The sequence below is a fragment of the Microtus oregoni genome, unplaced genomic scaffold, assembly GCF_018167655.1.
Source record: "Microtus oregoni isolate MIOR12 unplaced genomic scaffold, Mior012 000001F_ref0000356, whole genome shotgun sequence".
Lineage (NCBI taxonomy): Eukaryota > Metazoa > Chordata > Mammalia > Rodentia > Cricetidae > Microtus > Microtus oregoni.
Window position 1 is genome coordinate 91,927,222 of NW_024543060.1, and position 22,328 is coordinate 91,949,549.

General features: G+C 40.8%; 1 protein-coding gene across 1 annotated transcript in view; it reads left to right on the forward strand.

Moving 5' to 3' along the window:
• Positions 1-22,328, forward strand: part of Washc4 (WASH complex subunit 4) — a 47,738-nt gene that overhangs the window by 20,451 nt on the left and 4,959 nt on the right. Inside the window, exons 15-31 of the mRNA XM_041673194.1 lie at positions 1,042-1,167; positions 3,308-3,415; positions 4,130-4,276; positions 4,370-4,449; positions 5,700-5,805; positions 6,340-6,456; positions 7,690-7,858; positions 8,475-8,629; positions 10,888-10,962; positions 11,631-11,735; positions 13,376-13,510; positions 14,756-14,864; positions 16,865-16,931; positions 17,648-17,734; positions 19,202-19,349; positions 21,268-21,364; positions 21,948-22,144. Coding sequence (XP_041529128.1) covers positions 1,042-1,167; positions 3,308-3,415; positions 4,130-4,276; positions 4,370-4,449; positions 5,700-5,805; positions 6,340-6,456; positions 7,690-7,858; positions 8,475-8,629; positions 10,888-10,962; positions 11,631-11,735; positions 13,376-13,510; positions 14,756-14,864; positions 16,865-16,931; positions 17,648-17,734; positions 19,202-19,349; positions 21,268-21,364; positions 21,948-22,144 — 2,028 coding nt within the window. The remainder of the gene's footprint in view (positions 1-1,041; positions 1,168-3,307; positions 3,416-4,129; positions 4,277-4,369; positions 4,450-5,699; positions 5,806-6,339; positions 6,457-7,689; positions 7,859-8,474; positions 8,630-10,887; positions 10,963-11,630; positions 11,736-13,375; positions 13,511-14,755; positions 14,865-16,864; positions 16,932-17,647; positions 17,735-19,201; positions 19,350-21,267; positions 21,365-21,947; positions 22,145-22,328) is intronic.

Below are 22,328 nucleotides of genomic sequence, written 5' to 3' on the forward strand. Positions count from 1 at the left end.
TTACTTTTCCAGAGGACCTGAGTTCAGTTTCCACCACCCAACTCTATGTTCACAGCTTACTACCATCTGTAACTCCAGCTCCGGCAGATCCAGTGACCTCTTCTGGCCTCTGCACACACCTGCACACATGTACACAGAAGTTTAAATATAAACTCATCCACCGTCTGTTTATTATTTACTCTTATTTCTCTGAGTTTAGCAGCATTCCAGAACACTTCTAAGCTTCAGAAGACTTACTCTGTCACGAACGAATGGGGACAGAAGGTGGATGAGCAGACAGATGTGGACGGTGGGATTGGTTAGAGCAGTGGCTCCTTCCCAGTGCTGTGGCCCTGTGACACTCATGTTGTGGAGACAACCAGGCATAACTTCAGTTTTGTTGCTGCTTCACAAGCGCAGCTTTACCACTGTTAGGAATCGTAACGTAAATGTGTGACGTGGCCATGAGAAGCACTGGTCTAGGCAGAGGAAGGTGGGCAGTCCTGGTGCTCAGAAGTTCCTTTGTGTGCGTGCATAAAGGAAGCCTCCTCTCGGGTCTCAGTCCTCACTCGGCTCCTTGCTCTGGTGTCAGCAGTGAAGAGGAGGAGGAGTTATCAGATGTGTCCCTGGCACACACAACCCATTTTACTGAGAGGTTTTCTTACTTAAGTGAAAAGACGTTTAAAAGCTGGTATTCGTTGCATCAACAGTGCAAACGTCTGGTGTTTGATAGTCCAGGGAACGGTTAAGGGCGGTTTTGAAAGTCAGTGTGGTGTTTTGTCAGGAAGAGTAGTTCTGATTCTTTAAGAATTGACTTCTAAAGGGACTTTGAGTGTTTAGAGAGATGACTCAGAGAAGAGCACTGTGCTCTTCCAGAGGACCCACGTTTAAGTCCAGCAGCTCACAACTGCGTATAACACCAGTTCCGAGAGATCCAACACCCCCTCTGTTGCACAGACACATAAAATAATAGAAATATCGGTTATTGGTATGCTTACATGCATAGAGAACAAAGTCTGGATGAAGCCTGTGATTGTGCTCAGTGTTTATTTTCTTTTGTAGGGCTTCCTATATGCATATAGTATTAGTACCATCATTAAAACCACAATGAATCTCTACATGTCCATGCAGAAGCCTATGACCAAAACCTCAGTGAAGGCACTGTGCAGGCTCATTGAGCTTCTCAAGGTAAGTCCGTGCTGTGCTATCTGCCTCCGTGACTGGACAGGAGAGTGCTTGTGGTTACGTCAGCACAGACGGGAGAAAGGGAACTTAAAATTGAAAGAAAACACTGAGAAATGACCATGAATGATAATACAGGCGTTTCTTTATGCGGGTGTGCGTTGATCGCCTCAGTACCCAGCCTGGCTCACCTTAAATGTGCTCAGATTGGTACTCCCTGATGTAATTGCTGTTTAGCCGACAGTCAGGAAACCATCTAGCCCAAAGCCTCACTGAGTACTCTCCCAAAAGTGAGAACTGGGTGTGGACCTGCATCTATCTACATTACTGTAAAATGGAGAGAATTGAGGACTGTGTCTAAATCTTCATTGGCAGCTAATCTCAACAGATAGGGAGAGTTCGCCTCGGTGTTACTAGTAATTGTCTTACTCATGGAAGTGTTAATAGACAAGTTGCATGTGCTAATATTTGTGCCATATACCCATTATTTAGAAGTGTCCATAAAAAATGAGGTCAGTTTACATGACACTGTTAATTGTAGTTTAGAGAAAGCACTGTGGTTTTGTTAGGAAGCAGTGTTCTGACAGAGTTGATCATGTGACTTCAGACTTGGTGCACTTAATGGAGTGTAAAATGTTTCTTAGCATCAATCCTTGTAGACAAAAGAGACCAGCTATGAAATTAAGATTCAGATTTGTTGGTAAGTTTCTAGTAAACAAAAAGAAAATTTTATTTACTTAGAAGTCTTTTTTTCTTTATTTTTTAAAGCTGTGTTACCAAATACCTTTTTGCTTTCCTCTGAGATGGGGTCTCACTGTATATCAGTGTCTTAGTTAGGGTTGCTGTGGCTGTGATGAAACACCATGACCAAAAATGTTTATTTCATTCTCAGTTTTACATAACAGTTCATCAGAAACAGTGAGGGCAGGAACCAACGCAGGGCGGGAACCTGGAGGCAGGAGCTGATGCAGAGGCCATGGAGGAGTGATGCTACATGACTTGTTTCCCGTGGCTTGCTCAACCTGCTTTCTTATAGAACCCAGGACCCCAGCCAGGGATGGCACCTTCCACAGTGGGCTGGGCCCTTCCCCATCAATCACTAATTAAAAAAATGCCCTCCAACCGGATTTATTCTCTCAGTTGAGATTTCTTCCTTTCAGATGACTCTTGCTCAAGTCAAGGTGACATAAACCAGCCAGCACACTCATGGCAGTTCTCCTGCCTCACCCTTCTGAAGACGGGTATAGGCCTGTTTCTCCATACCCGGTCTTAAGTCTTTAGTAGGTACAAGTTGTTTGGACAGTTTTTAATAATCAGCACTTAATAGTTAGTGGTAGTGACTTTTTTTAACTTGCTATATGGGAAAAAAAAAGAAAAACAACCCATACTTGCTTTTATTTTGGTTTTCTGTTGCTTGTGCAAAACAAACCAAAACCATATCATTGGGTCATGTGGAATCTGGAGTGCTATGGAAGAGGATTCTAGTGTCGTTTAGTAAATGTCTTTCTCAAGCATGCCTATCTTTTCCATCATTATGCTTGTGCCATTTTGTCTGTCTGTAGGGGCCAGAGCTCAACCTTAGATGTTGATTGAGTTGTGGTTTTTTTTGTTTGTTTTTTCAAGACTGGGTTTCTCTGTAGCTTTGGAGCCTGTCCTGGAATTCACAGACCAGGCTGGCCTCGAACTCACAGAGATCCACCTGGCTCTGCCTCCTGAGTGCTGGAATTAAAGTTGTGCACCACCACCGTCTGGCTGATTGATTTTATTTTGAAGCTGTTTTTTGTTTGTTTGTTTGTTTTAAAGACAGGGTCCTAGGGCTTACAAATGAGGCTAGCAAGCTCCAGGAATCCTCCTATCTGCCTTCTAAGCACTGGGGTTGTAAGCTTGTACCCCCATGCTTGGACATTTTTACCTAGATGTGGGAAATCAGACTTGGTTTTCATGCATTTGAGGTAAACAAACACTTGAAGACTGAACCGTCTCTGCAGCCTCAGGTTTGTTTGTGTTCATGTGTGTTTTGATATTTGCCCCCCACCAGTCTCATTTACAGATTTCTTCCTTTGCTTAGGGTCATGAAGGTTTTCTCTAATGATTTTGCTTGTAAATTTTAAGTTAATTTTTCCTGAGTTCCTTTTGTTTCTTTTAGGCAATAGAGCATATGTTCTACAGGAGAAGCATGGTCGTGGCGGATTCAGTGTCACATATAACCCAACACCTTCAACATCAGGCTCTTAATTCTATTGCTGTAGCCAAGGTATGCAGATTACTGTGTTCTCTGTGCTTGGCGTAACTAAACTGTAGTGTTCTTCTGTTCTATCTGCATTTCCTGATTTAGCCTCTTTATTTTGTTCCTGCAATGGATTATTTCTGTAGTGCTTTATCCATTGCATTTTGTAATCTTTAGGGTTACCTGAATTGTACCAGAGAATAATTATAATCTCTGGGAAATGACCATGAATGATGATATAGGCGTTTCTTTATGCAAGGTGTGCGTTGATCGCCTCAGCACTCAGCCTGGCTCACCTTAAATGTGCTCAGATTGCTACTCCCTGATGTAATTGGCAGTCAGAGGAAACCATCTAGCCCAAAGCCTAGTTTGTCATAAAGCCTGGGTGTTCATGAACTTCCTGAGTGCTGTCCCAAAAGTGAGAACTGGGTCTACATCACTGTAGAGTGGAGAGAATTGAGGACTGCCTGTGTCTAAATCTTCATTGGCAGCTAATCTCATGAGCAGGAAGGGAAAGGTTTTGAGACTCGGTTTTGAATTCTTTCTTGTTAGTCAATTGTTGTGACTGTGTTTAAGCCCCGCGTCCGCTGCCCTGGCAGTGCTGAGAGGCAGTTACGGAACTGATTGAGAGCTCTGCTCACCTGAGTGTGCCAGGGAGAACAGAATAGAGAACTGGCTTTTTCTCTTGGAACTTAACAATGTTAGAATCGAAACTTAATAATTTTCTGTTTGATCTTTAAGAAAAGAGTAATTTCAGACAAAAAGTATAGTGAACAGCGTCTTGATGTGCTGTCTGCTCTTGTTTTGGCCGAAAACACCTTAAATGGACCAAGTACGAAGCAACGGCGACTTATTGTTTCTTTGGCATTAAGTGTTGGCACACAAATGGTAAGTTTATTACTCTGATTCACAGTTCATGTATTATTCTAAGAAATTTGGCCTTACTGTGTTATACTTCGTGTTTTCCCTTCTCGCTGATAGAAAACCTTTAAAGACGAAGAGCTCTTTCCCCTTCAAGTGGTCATGAAAAAGCTGGATCTCATCAGTGAGCTCAGAGAACGGTAAGTAGAGCTGGGTCATGCCAGTTAGAACCCCGGGCGACAGAACAGCCTTTCCCTCTCCTCGTCCTCAACACTCCCCTCTCCCGGCCTCCGTTTTACTCTGAGGTCCAGGCTGGCCGCCCAGTGCTGAGATCACAGGCTGTGCCACCACGTTCAGCTCTTGTTCTCTCTGGCAGGGAGAACAGGCGTGAGTTCCACAGGGAGCATTAGTTGCTCTGTCACCTCTGTCTTACAGCGTTGTCCTGCTCAGCTTTGCTTTCACAGGAGGCATGAGTCCTCTGGAAGAATTGGTTCACACGAGATTGAACAGTGTCCTTCAGGGTATTGGGCAGGTTCTTTAACGCTTTGTTCGTTGCAAGCCACTGGAAGACTATGATGCACCATTTTATGTAGTTTTATATTTGGAGATGAACTTTGAAGTGCTGGCCGTTGGGCCAGACGGACTTGATGAAGGCTTGTTTTTGCAGGTGTTTGGGATGCTTTTCTAAATTTTTCTCATTAAGTGAGTGCAGGTTTCCTGAAGGCTGAACTATCGCGTTACAGCACAGTTTTCATTTAATGTTCATAATTTTCTCTGCTGTTCTGAGAAGCTGATATTTTTGTAGTTAGTGGTATTTAATTTTCAGTCCTTGAGAGAATTATGGACCTTCACTCTAAGATACCTGGGGTAATTCTCTTCTGTAAGGAGTTAGTCATTTGGTAGCAGAGACAATCTGTAGGCTCTATGTGACAGGTTTATTTGGTCAAAAAAAGTACTGAGTCTCACTGGGTAGCCCTGGCTGTGTGGTCCAGGCTGGCCCCCATCTGACAGAGGTCCTCTTCCTAAGAGCTGGTGCTGAATAGAGAGAGCTGAGTGCACAAGAGTTAGAGAGCTAAGGAAATATGAGGGATACCAAGGTCTTTCCTTTTAAAATCTGTTTTTTACTTTGGAGACAGGTAAGTTATACATGTAATACAGTATTATTTCAGATAATGCTGAAAATAAATTAATTTTCAACATCTCTTTAATAGTCTGAGTTTTACAGCAGTCTTAAAACTAAAGCATATACAGAATTTTGATAATGTAGGCTATTGAAATGTTTTATCACCTTTGTTCAATTTGAAAATGACTTTGTTTGGTAATAATGTTGGGTGCAGTGATGCAGAGAATGTACAATGAGGAAGACAGACCTCTTCCCCTTAAGAGTACAGAAAGTCTTTCTTTTGTGTTGTTGAGGGGACCACTAATTACCTGTTACCTTATATTGTAGAGTCCAAACACAGTGTGACTGTTGTTTTTTGTACTGGCACCGAGCTGTCTTCCCAATTTATTTAGATGATGTGTATGAAAACGCTGTGGATGCAGCTAGATTACATGTAAGTAAACAGTATCTAAGAGAGTAAACTTCATTTCTTGCCACTTTTAAGTTTCAAATAGGTCATTTGATTTAATAAACCTTCATAAAATTGACCTGTAATGATATTTCGAACATTATTATGCATATCCAATCAAGGTTTATATAGTCCATGGAAAATTGTGTATCAGTACTAATGAAATTGCTTGTTAACTCCTCTACATATGGTTAGCCATTCTAGGCTCACTGGATTGAGCTTGCCTCAATAGTCTTGATATTTATTGTTGCAGGCTGTTAGGTTACTCAGTTTCTTTATGGGAGGGATGTGACCGAGTGCTTGTGCAGTAGACTAGTGAGTGTCAGCTTTTCTGTGTATGTGTGCGTGTGTGTGCGCTTAAATCGTGTGTTTCAGGTTTTTAGAAAAATAAATCAGTCATAGAATAATATTCTTTTCCTTCAGGTCAGAGTTTTTGCCTTTGTCTGTAATTAGCCTTTACAGTGTTGTTTAAAATAATTCTGTTGCTTTCTAAACTCGGGTGTTTTAATTTCTTGACAGTACATGTTCAGTGCTTTACGAGACTGTGTACCTGCCATGATGCACTCAAGGCATTTAGAGTCCTGTGAACTACTTCTGGATTGCTATGACAAGGAAATTATGGAAATTTTAAATGAGGTAAGATTGTGTTGAAGAGAAAGCTGGAGATCAGTACTTGGGAAGATAGGTAGCCTGAAGCCGTCTCCACTGAATCAGAAATTATTTAAACAAACCTGGATTTTAATAAAGTGCACTTGTAATTTCAGCACTCAGGAGGTTGAGGCAGGAGGATTATGAGTTCCAGACCCTGACCCTTGTCTCAAGAAAGCCCAAACCAATTATTTATAAATTATAAATTATTTATAAATAATTTTTGTTTGGAAAATGAGATTAAAAATATTCAGTGTGATGGAGTTATGAAAAATTTTATATGATATTATTCTTTTTTGGTTGTCCTATGTTATCAAACCTTGCAAATGAATCTAAATATTAATTAAAAATAAAATAAATAACTGGTAATATATGTAACTCTGATAGGAAAAGACGATTGATTTAGTTCCCTGACAGTGAATTGTGTGTATGTTTTAATGTGTGTAGTTTGTATGTTTGTGTGTGTTGTCTCTCTTTGCACCTGTGCAAGCGTCCTCACAGAGACCAACCTGGGGTGTCTGTCCTTGTTTTGAGGCAGGACGGGCAATCCACAGACCAGGCCAGTTTGCTGTAGAGCTCGGGGTATTTATTCTCTTGTTCACTGTCTTATGCTCAGATCCGGCTCAAACTATTGCATCTGACTTTAGCAGTGTTCTGGGGGTCTAAACTCAGGTCCTCACACTTGTTTACAAGTGCTTTGGATCTGCCCATTCATTCCCAAAGTCCTCATGGTTTAGGAGAATTTGTTCAGATGTACTTTGTGTGTATCTTCGTTGCTTGTACGTGTGCATGTGCACCGTGTGCATGCTACCCTGTGATTGTTAATGATAATTCTAAGGCAATCTATTTTCTTTGTTGCATATTGCAGGATCCTTTTTTACTGCTGCTTTCCACAAATTTTATGCTTTATATTACATATTCATGTGCCTTATAGTGAAACCATTGGTCATGCTATTTTTCATGAGAATTAAATTTAATTTCATGAATTAATTAAATTCATGAAAATGAACCTCAGTATTTAGCTCCCCCCCCCGACTTAAAAATAACAGTTACTAGTTTAAAAAGCAGGGTAATTTAGTTTTTCAAACAAAAATAAAATATTTACCATTGAGGGTTTAGCATCCTAAATCAGAAACTAGTTGGTCAGTTTCTCCTTGGTGCGCTATGAAGGAGCACTGCAGTGGGTGTCGTCCTGAACAGCTCTCCATTCCTTCTGAGTAGCATTTGCTGGACAAGCTGTGCAAGGAGATTGAGAAGGACCTGCGGCTTTCTGTGCACACGCACTTGAAGCTGGACGACCGGAACCCCTTCCGAGTCGGCAGGAAAGACTTGGGCCTGTTCTTCTCTCTGAACCCAATTCGGTTCTTCAGTCGCTTCATTGATATTCGAGGTGAGTGCTTCCTATGTCTCTTCTGACCGAGCAGCAGGAGACCTGGGGCCCTTGCCCCTCATATTCCTAGCTGTGTCCCTCTTGTGGTGTAGCTCAGGCTTGCCCAGGGACCCATCTGTAGCCCAGGCAGACCTCAGACTCTACTGCTGTGGATATACAGGTACAGCCCTCCACACACTGTTCTGTTGTTGTGGTTGTTTTTAAATTCTTTGAAGATAAGGTTCACCCTCTAGCTGAGACTAGTTTTGAACTTAATGCTCTTCCTGCCTCAGCCCACTGAGTGTTGAGCTTTACACATTTTATCTGTTTGTCCGTCCATCCGTCTATCCATCCATCCATCATTCGATCGATCAGTTGAGACAGGGTTTCTCTGTAGATTTGGTGCCTGTCATGGAACTCACTTTGAAGACCAGGCTGGCCTTGAACTCACAGAAATCCAGCTGCCTCTGCCTCCCCAGTGCTGGGATTAAAGGCATGCGCCACCACTGCCCAACCCTAGCACATTATTTTAAAGGAACAAATCAATTTTAAAATTATGTGTTCTTTTCCTTTTTAGCTTCATTTCTCTTTTCTTGATCATGAATTAAACATGGCATTTTGTGGGTTTGTTTTGTAGCGTATGTAACTCACTACCTAGACAAGACTTTCTACAATCTCACAACAGTGGCCCTTCATGATTGGGCCACTTACAGCGAAATGAGGAATTTGGCTACTCAGCGCTATGGGTTGGTTATGACAGAGGCGCATCTTCCTAGCCAGACTCTGGAGCAGGTATGTGTACAGTTCCTGATGTGGTCAGACAACATGTCAGTATTCATTCATGAAACCTCTCTCTTTCTCTCTCACACACACACTTTTTTTTAGACTCAGTTATTTTATGGGTATGAGTGTTTTGCCTGTATGTGAGTATCTGCACCATGTGAGTGTCTGGTGCCTGCAGAGGTCAGAAGAGGTCAGATCCTTGGAACTGAAGCATCTGTAGATGGCACTGCACCACCATGTGGGTTCTGGGAGCAAAACCAGGTTCTCCCTAAGGACAAGGCTCTTAACCACTGAGATAGCTCTATATCCCCTTAATGTAGTTCTTAAGAAAAATTTTTGTTCCATAAATCTCATATTTGATAAGGATAAAATATTAGATGATACTTAATGGGCTTTGCTAAAGAATTTATCATTGCCTTCCTGGGCATACTCTGTTCTGAGCATATGAAATAAATGCAGACATATATATACACACACACAGGCTTTTTAGGAATCTAGTAAGATAGTGAGATGACTTATAGACAAGGCTGGATTTTAAATGGGTGTAGTATATTAACTTTAACAAATTAGAAAAGCAACTATCTAGTTATGTGCAAATTGCAAAGAAGCATTTGGTTTTGCTAATTCAATTAGCCAATTTATAATATGTCAGTATTTTATGAATGTAGCAATTCAGGGTTATTTTATGTGTAATTCTTTTTAAAGTAATCATGTTAATATTTATCAAAAGAAACCGTCTGTCCCAAAATCTGAGTACCATAATTTTTCTTTAACTTGTTGTATTTATGGATTATTTCCAGAATCGTTTTGTGCCTCTTTCGCTCATGTATTTGAGCATATAGAATATGTCTAGAGAATCCTGGATAATGAACCACGTCTAAGGATTTAGTTCATAAGCTTATAGACTGGGGGAGATAAAACATATGTGGAGAAACGTCTGGGGTAGCAAAGGTCCAATGTGTGAGTGTACTGTGGTGACACTTTGAGCACTGGTTAGCACAGCTATAGAGTAATATGTGGTCTACCCCCAGTGTTGGGGAAGCACGCGGAGACAGGAGGACTCTACTAGAGTTAAAGTGTTTGGTGGCTGGAGAGATAGTTTAGCATCCAGAGCATTTACTTTTCTTGCAGTGGACCTGGGTTTGTTTGGTTCCCAGCACCTACATGCTCACAGTGGTTTGTAACTTCAGTTCCATGGAATCCGGTGGCCTCTTCTCATCTTTGCAGGCACTTTCACGCAAGTAGTGCACAGACATATGTAGGCAAAACACCCATACACATGTACATACACATACGTGTATACACATAAAAAAGGTCCACATGTACATACACATACGAAATGTACACATGTACATACACATACGTGTATACACGTGTGGCAAACGCGTTTGATTCCAGTTCTGGGGAGGCAGAGGCAGTCAGATCTCTGAGTTTGAGGCCAGTCTGATCTACAGAGCAAGTTCCAGGAGAGCCAGGGATACACAGAAAAACACTGTCTTGAAAAACAAAACAAACATAAATGTGTGTGTGTGTGTGTGTGTTTATAAAGTGATCTGGGAGCTGAAGACACAACTCAGCATTTGAGAGCATACACTGCTCTTGCAGAGGACCTGAGTTCTGCCTCTAGCACCCATACCAGAGGGCTCACAGCTGTTAGTCCAGCTCTAGGTGATCTAGATGCACACCCCACACACTTTCATATGATTACAAAAATATAACCAAATCTTTAAAAGGGATCTGGTCTACTCAAAAGAAGCATAAACTTTTGAAATTAGACTTTCTAAAATTCCAGGTTTTGTCTGTTCTAGCTGTCTGACCTGAGAATACTATCTTAGCTTTGTTTTCTTTTCTTCTGGTGTTTAGAAGAGTAATACCTGATGATTTTGAAAATTATATATGAAGAGTAGTTCTTGTGTAATTTCAGAAAAGTATTATACATTTTTATAAATGTATGATGTCTTTTAAGTAACTTGGAGTCTAGTCATTAGTTTACTTTGTTAAAAGAAGAAGAAGAAGAAGAGAAGTTGAAGGTTAGTTGGGAGATAGCTGTGCTCTGGGTCTCGTGAGAACATGGGGGATAAAATACAGAGCAGCAGACTCAGGGCTGTGTACATGGCTCGTGGAACTTTGGTGGTGCCTTTTATGTAGTTTAAAATCATGCAGACGGCTAGGCAGCTGTGTCATTAGTAAGGAAGAGTATTAGCTCATGCATGGCTGACTAACCATGCTCAACTCAGTCATGGGTTTCTGTGTGCATTGTGTTGTAGGGGCTTGACGTTCTGGAAATTATGAGAAACATTCACATATTTGTCTCTCGATACCTCTATAATCTCAATAATCAGGTGAGTGGAATTTAGAAAAAAGGTTTTATTTGTTGCTTTGTGTTTTAAGGCAAGATTTCACTCTGTAGTCCTGATTGACCTAGAATTTACATGTAGCCTAGACTGGCTTTGGACTAATGCCTCCAGGATGTTGGGATTACAGTAATACACTGCCATGCCCACCTGAAACCCAGTTTTTATAGGGATGACTTTATAATGGAATGCCCCAAAGACCAGGGATTGGTTTTTCAAAGGTGAAAGTTGATAACACGTGTAAAACAGAGAATAATTTTTTTAGAGTTTTTTTTTTCTCCCCTTGAAAACAGGGTCTTACAATATAGCTCTGGCTAGCCTGGAACTCTCTAAATAGGCCAGGCTAGCCTTGAACACAGAGTTTTATGTTCTGGGTGCTGGGCTTAAAGGAGTGCACCACCACAGATGTTGAGATCCCTGGATATTCTCTACTGTAGTGTGGCCATGTCCTCTTAGTGGCCTTTCTATTAAATTATCCTTGGGTTACTAACCAGCATTTGGGATAGGTGTACTCTTACTGTTTTAAATTTTGTGTTGGGTTACTAACCAGCATTTGGGATAGGTGTGTTCTTACTGTTTTAAACTTTTTGTTGGGTTACTAACCAGCATTTGGGATAGGTGTATTCTTACTGTTCCTAAATTTGTTTGCATTTCAGATTTTTATTGAACGGACAAGCAATAATAAGCATTTGAATACTATTAACATTCGACATATTGCTAATTCAATTCGGACACATGGGACAGGAATCATGAACACAACAGTAAGCATCTTTTGTGGGTAATAAACTCTTGCTGAATTTAGTAATTTGGAAGATTTTTTATAGAACATTTTAATAAGCATGCATTGCTTCCTGTTTATATCACACCTGAATTTCCACTTTTTTTCTGATGGTCTGAATAAAAATATCTGTTGTTACATTGTGTTGAATTTGGTGGGCACTATGATGGAAAAGGCTGTATTAGGTTTCTTAGCCCTCTGGGCCATATTGTTAACAGTGGAAGTCAGTACACTGTATGTTGGTTCTCTTGTACTCTCTGAAATGAATCACTGGGACTGGGTTACTTACTGTAATTTGTGATGTTTTTAAGGGTAGAGAATGCCTAATTATTTAATAACCATGTTCATAAGCCATTTACTAAAAATATTTTGACTCTTACTTGAAATGGGCAGTTACTTGTAGAAACCACTAAACTATTTTTCCTCTCATAAGGTATGGCTAATTTTATGTGCTTATAAAGACCATTAAACTATTTGTAGTGAGGGAAGGGTTATGAGGAGAGGACTGGAAGCCAGTTGGGTCATTTTGGTGCACGAAGAAGGCTGTAGTTTCTGAGGTGGTGTGTGGTACGACCAGAGCTTTCATCAGTGGTCGCCAGTGCAGAAGCGAGATTCAGAGTCAGCATCACACATAAGGTGTCCTCAGGTAGGGATCTCGTCTGAGCCTTTAAGAGTAAATAGGTTATAGAGTCCTGAGGAGAAATGCTTTCCTCCATTGTAGCAAACCAGTGTTGGTAGTAGATTCTGTGCTTATCAGGCGTTTACTAAGCACGGGAGTGAGAAAAGCAGACGTTTTCTGCCTTCTTGGTAATAGAAGAATATTGATATGCATGTAAGTTACCTAGGCAGGAGATGAGAATCAGAGTGGCAGGTTACCCACTAATAAAGCGGGAAAGAGAGAACAAGAAAAGTAGAGAAGACCAAGGCAACTATGCCTTAAATGTTTATGTCATAAGTAAGCACCCTTTTCTGTAAAGAGGGAAGTGTAGACAGTACGTTGGTCAACACCCTTAGTAACATTTGAGAGTAATGGCATAGGGGTTGGTGTAGGCTTCCATTGCGGTACAGAATTAATACTCGAATCTCAGCTCACATCTCGCTCTCTGAAGGCTTGTGAGTTTGGGTTGGGCCTTTAGATAGTCATTCTCAAAGCACCTGCACTCTTGAATTTTAGAAATCATTGCAGTTGTGACTTAATGATTGGTTAGTGCATGTTGAAGTTGTTGCTACTCTGCTTGAATTGACCTAATGAGAGCAGAGACCTCTAGAGTGGAACAGGCACACTGCCTTGATGTGGACGGCTTCAGAGCCAGCTAGACGAGTGGTGGCTTGGTGCCTTCCCCAGCATCCTGTCCCTTACTTGCAGTTACTTGTAGGGCTGATACTTTTTCCCAGTGTAGGTCTGAATCCTAGCATGAGACTGTCTCCCCCCGCCCCCATAGGAGGAGAGAGCAGCTTGTATAAGAGAAGTCTGTAGAAACTTCTATGAATTTGGGCACTAAAAACTATTTAAATATTTCAACTCCATTACTAGTTGAACTTCATAAATAGTACTTTTAGATCACTTACTCTGTACCATTTATTTGAAATTTCATATTAACTTTTCATTTTTTAATTTTATAGGTTAATTTTACCTACCAGTTTTTGAAAAAGAAGTTCTATATATTTAGCCAGTTTATGTATGATGAACATATCAAATCCAGATTGATTAAAGATATTCGATTTTTCAGGGAGATCAAGGACCAAAATGATCACAAGGTATGCTGTGTATTCTTAGTACCTGGATTGGACTGCTGTGTAATGACAGATGGTTACGCTGGCTTTGTTACTACACCTCTCCATGACTGTCTTTCCCCCGTCTCCTCCCCCGTCTGCCCTCCTCTCCTGCTTCCCCGCAACTTCCTGTGTTCTCTCGGGAGGCTAAAGGCAGATTTCTGGCACATGCTGTCTGATACTCCAGAAATGCTGCACAGTTGATTCCCTACCAGTAGTTTTTAGCAGTGCTGGTTTGGAGGCTGGGAATGTAGCTTCTTGGCAATGGACTTGTCTGCCTTGTCCCCTTGTTACCATAAGGAAAACAAAAATACACCTGAAATAGCCAAATACAGCAGAACCTGTGCTCATAAACAGAACTCTGTTTTCCCTTTGCCCTCCGTGTGAGTTTTCCCAGTGTGAGATAAAAAGCTCTTGCTGTGTAGGAAGTTAGGACAGAGGCCATAGCTGAAGATAAATGGGTTCTGCATCTGCTCTGCTGTTTATGGAACTATGTGAATTACACAAAGGTTCCCCTAGTCTTACCTGTATGTATAATAGCTCCTGAGTGTATTCCGTGGTAGTGTAGGAATTAATGCCAGGACATCGTCAGTAGAGGAATGTGCTGGATGTCTTTATATGGGGTGGAGGTGGCAGGTCACCATGCTGCTGTAGAGCACGGTGTCATTGCAGTAAGTGTTAGCCAGAACTTGGAAAGCCTTTTTCACCCCAAACTGATGAAGGCAACTAGAAAATTTTTTTTTTCTATTTTGGTTTTGAGGCAGGGTTTCATGTGAGACTGACCTCACACTTGCTCATAGCCAAGGAGGGTCTTGAACTCTGATCTTCTTGCTTTTGCCCTCCAGAGCTGGCATCATAGTTTTGTGCTACTGAGCTTAGCATTTTAAGCAGCTTATTTATTCATTTGGAAGGAATGTGTGTAAATTCTTCAGCAACAGGCCTATAGGAACTGGTTTACAAATATGTGAACACATGCAGTTACTGGCTCAGTTCCTTCTCTTGGTCTGATAGAGTGGTTAGGGCTGGGCGGCTCCTGTGGTGGGGATAAGTTGCATGTCATCAGTTTCTCCCTGTAGCTAAGACTAAAACAGCATCTGCAGAAGCATTCTGAACACCAGCAGGGCTTGTTGTTACAGATTTGTCATTAGACCTGAGTGACTTATTTCATGAGCCATTTACCAAGGATTTTGTTTTAAGGGCCTAAAGTTATCCTTAAATTTATCTCTTTAGTATCCTTTTGATAGAGCAGAAAAATTCAATCGCGGCATAAGAAAACTTGGAATCACACCAGAGGGACAGAGCTACCTTGACCAGTTCAGGCAGCTCATCAGCCAGATTGGTAAGTCACCTCAAAGTATTGAGAAATATAGTGCAAGTGCCAGAATCACACACACCACATATATGAGACAGTTCATGTATTGTGTGAATGCTTCTACTTCATTCCACTTACTAAACTGTTGTGTAGGAAATACCAATCAATGGTTAAATAAAATTTGTTAAATTAGACATTCACGTAATAAATGCACCCCAGAATTACATTCACAATTAAGAATCAACTGGTAAGTTAAAGGTAGTTTAGTAGGTTTTGTGTAAGTTTGATTATAGATTATTTATTGAATGATGTAATTTTTTTAGTGCTGTGCCATTTCGTGCTTTGTGTAGGATTTGCCATGTTTTAGAAGCAGGCTTGACTTTTGAAATACAGTACATAATTTTTAGAGGGAAGAACTCCATTTAAGCTCAAAGATTAGCAGGCTCTCGTTCTGCACTGTTGGCATGTGTGGTCTCTGTTACTGCCATCACAGCTTATGACGTGTGCTGACGAGAAACTGAGAAATAAAGTGATGGTGACACTTGAGCCATCCACAGGGCCAGCTCATGGGAACTCTCCTCAGCGAGAGTCAGGGCAGTGACTTTGTATGAAGCCACCCATAGTATGTGACGTGTTCCCATTCGCTCATCCTGGAGGATTTACGATCAATGAAAGTCTCAGATGCTGCTGTGACAGTGAGTGAAGTCCCTGCCTTTAGAGTCTAACAGATGAGGAGGTTGACGTACTAGTAATTTATATAGCTTGATCTAGGTCACAGCTAACACATAGTAGAATCTAGATTTCAGTTCAGTAGCCTGACTAGGCCTTTTGCTTTTAATACTATTCTCAGCGTGCCTTTTACTTTAGTTGAAACAATTTAGGTATTTAATTTTTAAAAGATGTGTGTTAATGGGACCAGAGAAATGGCTCAGTGGTTAAGAGTACTTCTTCTGAAGACCCAGGTTTAGTTCCTCAGCACCCACATGGTAGCTCACAACTGTCTATGTGTTTCAGGGCATCTGACATTCTCACACCAGTGCACATAAAATTAAATTATATATTTTTAAAAAACTCTCCAGAGACATGACACACTCTAAATAAAATATATAATTTTTAAAAATGCATGTTACATATTTTTTAGAACTTGAACAGTTGGAATAGGCCTTAATGTAGGTCATGATTGTTACTGTGTAGCATTAATATCGGAACTATAATGCTTATGAGATATTAACTGTTACCTTTTTATTTGGCCTATCTTTTTCTCCCAAGTAATTTCATTTCCATTGCATATCGAATTCCTTTTGTGACTCAGGACTTGTTTGCTTTAGGGATAGGATAGTGAAGAAGGCAGATGCCGTAACTCAGTGGGTCCTTACCCTAGTTGAGGAGTGGCAGACAAAAAGATAGGGTACCTGTTCCGGCGTTCTGGGTAAGATGTGGTGGGCTGAGCAGTCCTGTGCAGTGATATTCAGGACCCTAAATAATGGAACAGATAAACCTTGTGTGTGTCTGGGGAAGGAGAGTACCAGACAGGCAGTGGAAGTGTAAAAGCCCAAGTCTCCCAGGCATTTTTGAGGACAGTCTGGAATAGGGCTGGAGTGAAGCGAGTAAAGACCCGTTAGCAGGGTACACGTGGGACAGCAGAGTCTCGAGATCAGAGGAGTCCATGCTAGAGAGACAAATTTGGGAGGTCCCAAGTAAAGATTTCCTGACAGCACTTAGAGGAGTGTGTGGGAAATTGTACTATAATTTTAAAATGTTTGATCATTTTAATGAAGCTAACTAGCAATTAATGGTTTTAATTTGTCAACTGAATTACATTTATCTTAAAATAGTAATGTCTGTGTATATCTAAATTTAACTTTCAAATGCACAACTCTTTTTCTTTTTATGGAACAGAAATTAAAATTAAAGCAGAATATTTTGGTACTTAGGAGTGGAAACTTCCCAGTCGATTACTGTATATATCTTGTCCTGATTGTTAGAATTGCTCATGTAAAGACGTGCTTTCTTTGTGAATTTTGAAGGTAATGCTATGGGCTATATACGGATGATAAGATCTGGTGGTCTTCACTGTAGCAGCAATGCCATTAGGTATGGATTCAAACATGATTTCTGCCTTGTTTGTGAAATTTTATCTTTGTTTCATAATACTATAGAAAATGTACTTGTGCTTTTTCAATACATTTGAGGTGTTACTGCCTAACCTCTGCCCCTTTGATGTAAACTCAGTAAACTGGTTTTCTTCCTAGTGAAGAAAACATTGTTCCTAACACCTGAGGAATTTTATCTCTTACATTTTAAGATTATATTAGGGGGCTAGAAAAATGGTATAGCATTTACTCCTCCAGAGTTCTTGGGTACATTTCCCAGCACCCATACAGCTGCAAACAACTGGCTGTAATTCTAGATCCAGGAGATCTAACACCCTTTTTCAGTCTGCACAGGCGTGGCACATAGACACACAGGCAGGCAAATACCCGTACACATAAAATAGAAATAAGTCTGTTAAAAACATTTTAAAAAGAAAAGATTGTTTAAAAAAAAGACTATCTTTGAAAATATTTCTTTAAAATACAGTGATTTTTATCAGCATAACTAATGAATGTAAAGATTGCTAATTTTGAGTATTAGAGTGTGAGCACATAAAGTTTGATGTGGAACTACAGTGATATTAACAATATTACTTGAAATGCAAAGTTTTTCCCAAATAACATACTTAATTTTTACCCTTCCATAGTACTTCATGTATGTGTTGGTTGCATATATTTTACTTGCCCCCATAAATTCCTTCTCAAATTCTCACGTAGATTTGTGCCAGATCTTGAAGACATTGTGAGCTTTGAAGAGCTAGTAAAGGAGGAAGGGCTTGCAGAAGAAACGCTCAGAGCAGCTAGGTAAGCTGGGGAGTGGCCAAGACTGGGATGCTGAGATTCGCTTCCAGAAGGCAGTGAGAAGATAGGTATGACCGTGTTTGTAGTCTAAGATCTTTCCCACCTGACCAGAAAGTGATCTTCTGGAGAGTGCTGTGCACATGCAGCTGTCAGTCACATATTCCTGTCTGGAGCGAGTGACTGTAGGTGATACCTAAAACCTCATTCATAAGACGAATTCATCCGGTGCTGATGCCATGGCTCGGTAGTTAAGAGCACTTAGCTGCTATTGTAGAGGGCTTCATTCCCAGACACATGGAGGCTCTAGGGTGATGGAATATACAGATGCTGCCTGAACTAAATAATTTTAACTTTGGTTATTATGATATTATAAAAATGATAAGCATTCAATTGAAACCATATTACTTGTTTTTTATTTTAATTCTTTTTCCAGGCAAGTATTATGCGCTGTGATTGTTGTGATGCTGGGCAGGGCAACAGGGAGGAGCAATCCCAGCCAGCCTGGAGATGCTAGGGAACCACAGGGTACGCTGCAGCGGTGTGGTCTGCTGCTATGCTGTGCTGTTAATAGTTTCGGGGTATTCAGTGCAGCTCTGCTTCAGTTCCCACTTACCACACTGCCAGTCTGTTAGGATGGAGCGTCTCTCAGGATGAAGAGCATATCTAGTTGCTTCATGTGCATCTCAGAAAACCTTCCACTCATGGAGCTTGAGAATAGTAGTAGTTCTACTTAATCCCCAGCCGTAGAAGCTGCTGGTTCTGAAGATTGTAAGAGACGTTCAGCTCTGAAAGGAGGACCAGATGGAGGCTAAACAGATGCTAGAAACATTAGTGGAGAGGTTTAGTGCTGCAGAATATATTTACAGTGAACATGGGTTCTCAAGAAATAGAGACCCAGCCAACAAGATCATTTAATGCACAAAATCCTTGCTACTAAACCTGATTTCAAGCCTCAGAATCCACATGGTGAAAGGAAGAAACCAGCTACTGCAAGTTTTTCTCTCATATTTACATGTTCATGAATTTGCTTGCACACACGCATGCATGCATGCCTATATGAACACTATTCCACTAATGTTTTAAAGAGTTGGATGCTGAGGTGGCTCAGCAAATAAGAGCACTTGCCACTTAGCCTGACGATCTGTGCTTCACCCTCAGAGCCCAATGGTCAGAACAAACTGACTCCACAGGTTCGACTTACATACAGTGTGTGTTCACGTGCATGACACACGCAGTCATATGTACGTGTGTATGAACACAATGAATGAATGCACAAAAAGGAAAGGAAAAGAAATACCAGCTGCTCTTTAAGGCACTGAGTTCAGTACGTGGTGCTGATTAGTTTCTGCTCATCCTGAAGTCCCTGGAAATTTTATGCTGTTTCCTGATTTGGAGTAGCATTATTTAATCTAATGAAAGACCTAAATTTTTAAAAAGCCACACCAAGGAATGTTTTGTTTTGTTTTGTAGGCATTTGGACTCAGTCCTCAGTGATCATACCCGAAATTCTGCTGAAGGCACAGAATATTTCAAAATGCTTGTAGATGTTTTTGCTCCAGAATTTCGAAGGCCAAAGAATATACATCTCCGGAATTTCTATATCATTGTCCCTCCTCTAGTGAGTATTTGAAAAACTAGAAGTGAGTTTTTAATAGGTGTTACTACAGATTCACTTTCCATAAGCGTGAAGTACATTCATACCTCTGGCTATCAATGGGATTGTGACGTCAGCAGTTATGACCAAAAGCTTGGACTTGCAGCTGAAGTTTCATAGCTGATAGGTTCTTACTAATGGCAAGAGAAAGTCATGTTGTCAGTCACTTGAGAGTGTGTCCTTCCACGTATGCCGTAGGATCTTTACACAGAATTTTGCCATAGAATCATTTTAACTGCTTCCTGCAGATCAACTTATTATGATGTCAGGTTTGTTCCAACATACCTTTCGGGATAACTTCCCCTTTCAGCTGTGAACACCCGCACCTGTAATGACTTTGTAGTGCTTTCTCCTGAAATGTTTGTTTTCTTCGCTAATTCCATGGTTGCTCTCTAAAAATAGCTCAAGTCAGCACAAATTACATTATAGAAACAGTTTTTGCGGCGAGAGAAATGAGTTTAGAAAGGTATATATTAGCAATCAATCTGATCTTAGGAGGTTGCTGTCTTTAAGGCACATGATAGCTTCTTATTTCATCTTATTCGGATCATACTCTGGGGTGCAACTTGAGTGCAGTGCTCGTCCAGCATGCGGGTTCTACCCCAGCACTCTGTAGTCTGGATGTGGTGGTCCATTTTTGTAATCTCTGCTTTTGAGAGGGAGGTAGAAAGAAATAGGAGGATCCAGAGTTGAAAACTATCCCTGGCCAGCCTGAACTATATGCGGTGGTTTTCAAAACAAACAACAGGAACTGCTAGAGGCCTGAGTCAGTGGATACGAGCACTGCTGCTTTTCTCAGAAGCCACATGGCAGCACAGAGCTGTCTGTATCTACAGTCCCGGGGGATCTGACACCCCCGTCTGACCTCTGTTGGCACTGCATGCAAATGATGCATATATGTACATGCAGGCAAACATGCGTACACATAAAAACAAAAGAAAAAAATTTTAAGTGCTCAAAATAAAACCTCCTCTCCTTGAATTGCTAATTACCTAGTATACGAACATCATCACCTATTAGAAATTGTTCCCCAACACCAAACACCTTCCTTTCTGTTTCATACATCTATTGTTTACTGTTGTTTTTAATACCTCGAATATGGCAGAGATGCCCGTATACATCTGCTGAGTGCCCAGGTTAAAGATGTGTGTTACTTGGTAATATTATATGTACTGACTTGAATCCTCCTCATGCTCCTTTAATCTTGAGATCATCATATACAGACCATGCTAGGCACCCGTGGAACCATAGGTGAATTGAGGGAAGAGTCTGGGGTTTTTAAAAGTTCCATTATAGAATAGACTAAGTGTAGTACAAAGACATAGTGTGCTATTTTTTGTGCTTTATAGTCTGAGTCCAGGGGAGAAGATAAATATAATGAGCTGTCAATTTAAAAAAAAAAAGAGAGAGACTAAATGGGAGTCGACAAAGATTTCACAGATTGATTGTGATTGTCAGATATTTTATAGTTAGTAAGAGCCACTACTATGTAGTATTTTAGGATGATCAGTGGAGGCGGAAGGAAGGATTGCTTTGTAAAAAGTGCTTATGTTTTGAGGTAAAGTGAAACCATTTTCTGCTCCCCATGTTTCCTTGTGTTTCACTTTGGGTCAAGATCTCCTAAGAGTCAATGTTCTCACTAAACTGTGCACAATGACTTCCCCCGAGCACTGTGCCAGGGTAAGATCAGTGGAGGGGAGTCTCATGCTAGAGGACTTGGCCTAACAGCCCTCAGAGACACTTAGGGGTTCGTGTCCTCACCAGGAGCCAGTTTACTCAGGAGCTGAGAAGAAATTATGGTTGTAGTTCTTGAAATGTCTGTTGTAGCAAATTCGTGGACTTTATTAGCTCAGTTGTTTTTCTGTGTCTTCTTTCCTTTTAGACACTCAACTTTGTAGAACATTCTATAAGCTGCAAAGAGAAACTGAATAAAAAAAATAAAATAGGAGCAGCATTTACTGATGATGGTTTTGCCATGGGTAAGCTTAATATAGCTATTTTCCCACCAATTCTGTGTTTACCTTAAAGTGGGCTCTCAGAAAAAAATTAATTGAAAATAGATTTCTGTGCACCTTAAAAATACGCTGTTTTCTCTAAGGAGTGCCTGCTGTTAGCACTGCTTGTCTCAAGGCCTCTCCATCCCCTGTGTTGTCATTTGATACCATTAGAACAGAAATGCTATTTGTCCAGCTTGCCCTCTGTCTGGGCTTGCTTTGTTGTGGTTTTCATTTTTGATCTTCTGTTTGGTCTCACTGGCGCCCATGTAGCCGTCCTCATTTCTCCTGTCTGTTTATCTTTGATTTTGTATTGTGACCATGGACAACTTATTTCCCTGATGATGTCCAGGATTCTATTATTTACTCTTTTCTTTTCTTTTTTATGTCCCCCCCCTCCCAAACCAAGGAACCTAGTAGAGAACCCTAGTTAACTATCAGTTTTTCTGTGAAATGTGATTTGAAACTGTTGAGATTCAAGTGACTAGCTTAGTGCTTGGATCTGTAGGTGCAGGAGAAAGAAAGGAGGACTATACTCACTGAAATTTAAATTTTGGTTTTACTGTAGGTGTGGCTTATACCTTAAAGCTTTTGGATCAATACCAGGAGTTTGATTCACTTCATTGGTTCCAGTCTGTGAGAGAAAAGTACATAAAGGAGATAAGAGCAGTTGCTAAGCAACAGAATGTTCAGTCAACTAGTCAAGATGAGAAGCTGCTGCAGACCATGAACCTCACTCAGAAGCGACTGGAGGTCTATCTGCAGGTAGGGCCTCAGGTCCAGACCCCTCCGACTGATGATGTAATGATGGGCATTACTGGGGTCTATCCAGGTAGGGCCTCGGGTCCAGACCCCGCTGACTGATCTGCACTACAATTGTTATCTGAAGCCATATGAGATAATAACAGTGAAAAGAATGCATGTTAGAATTTATTTGGAAGCCATTTAG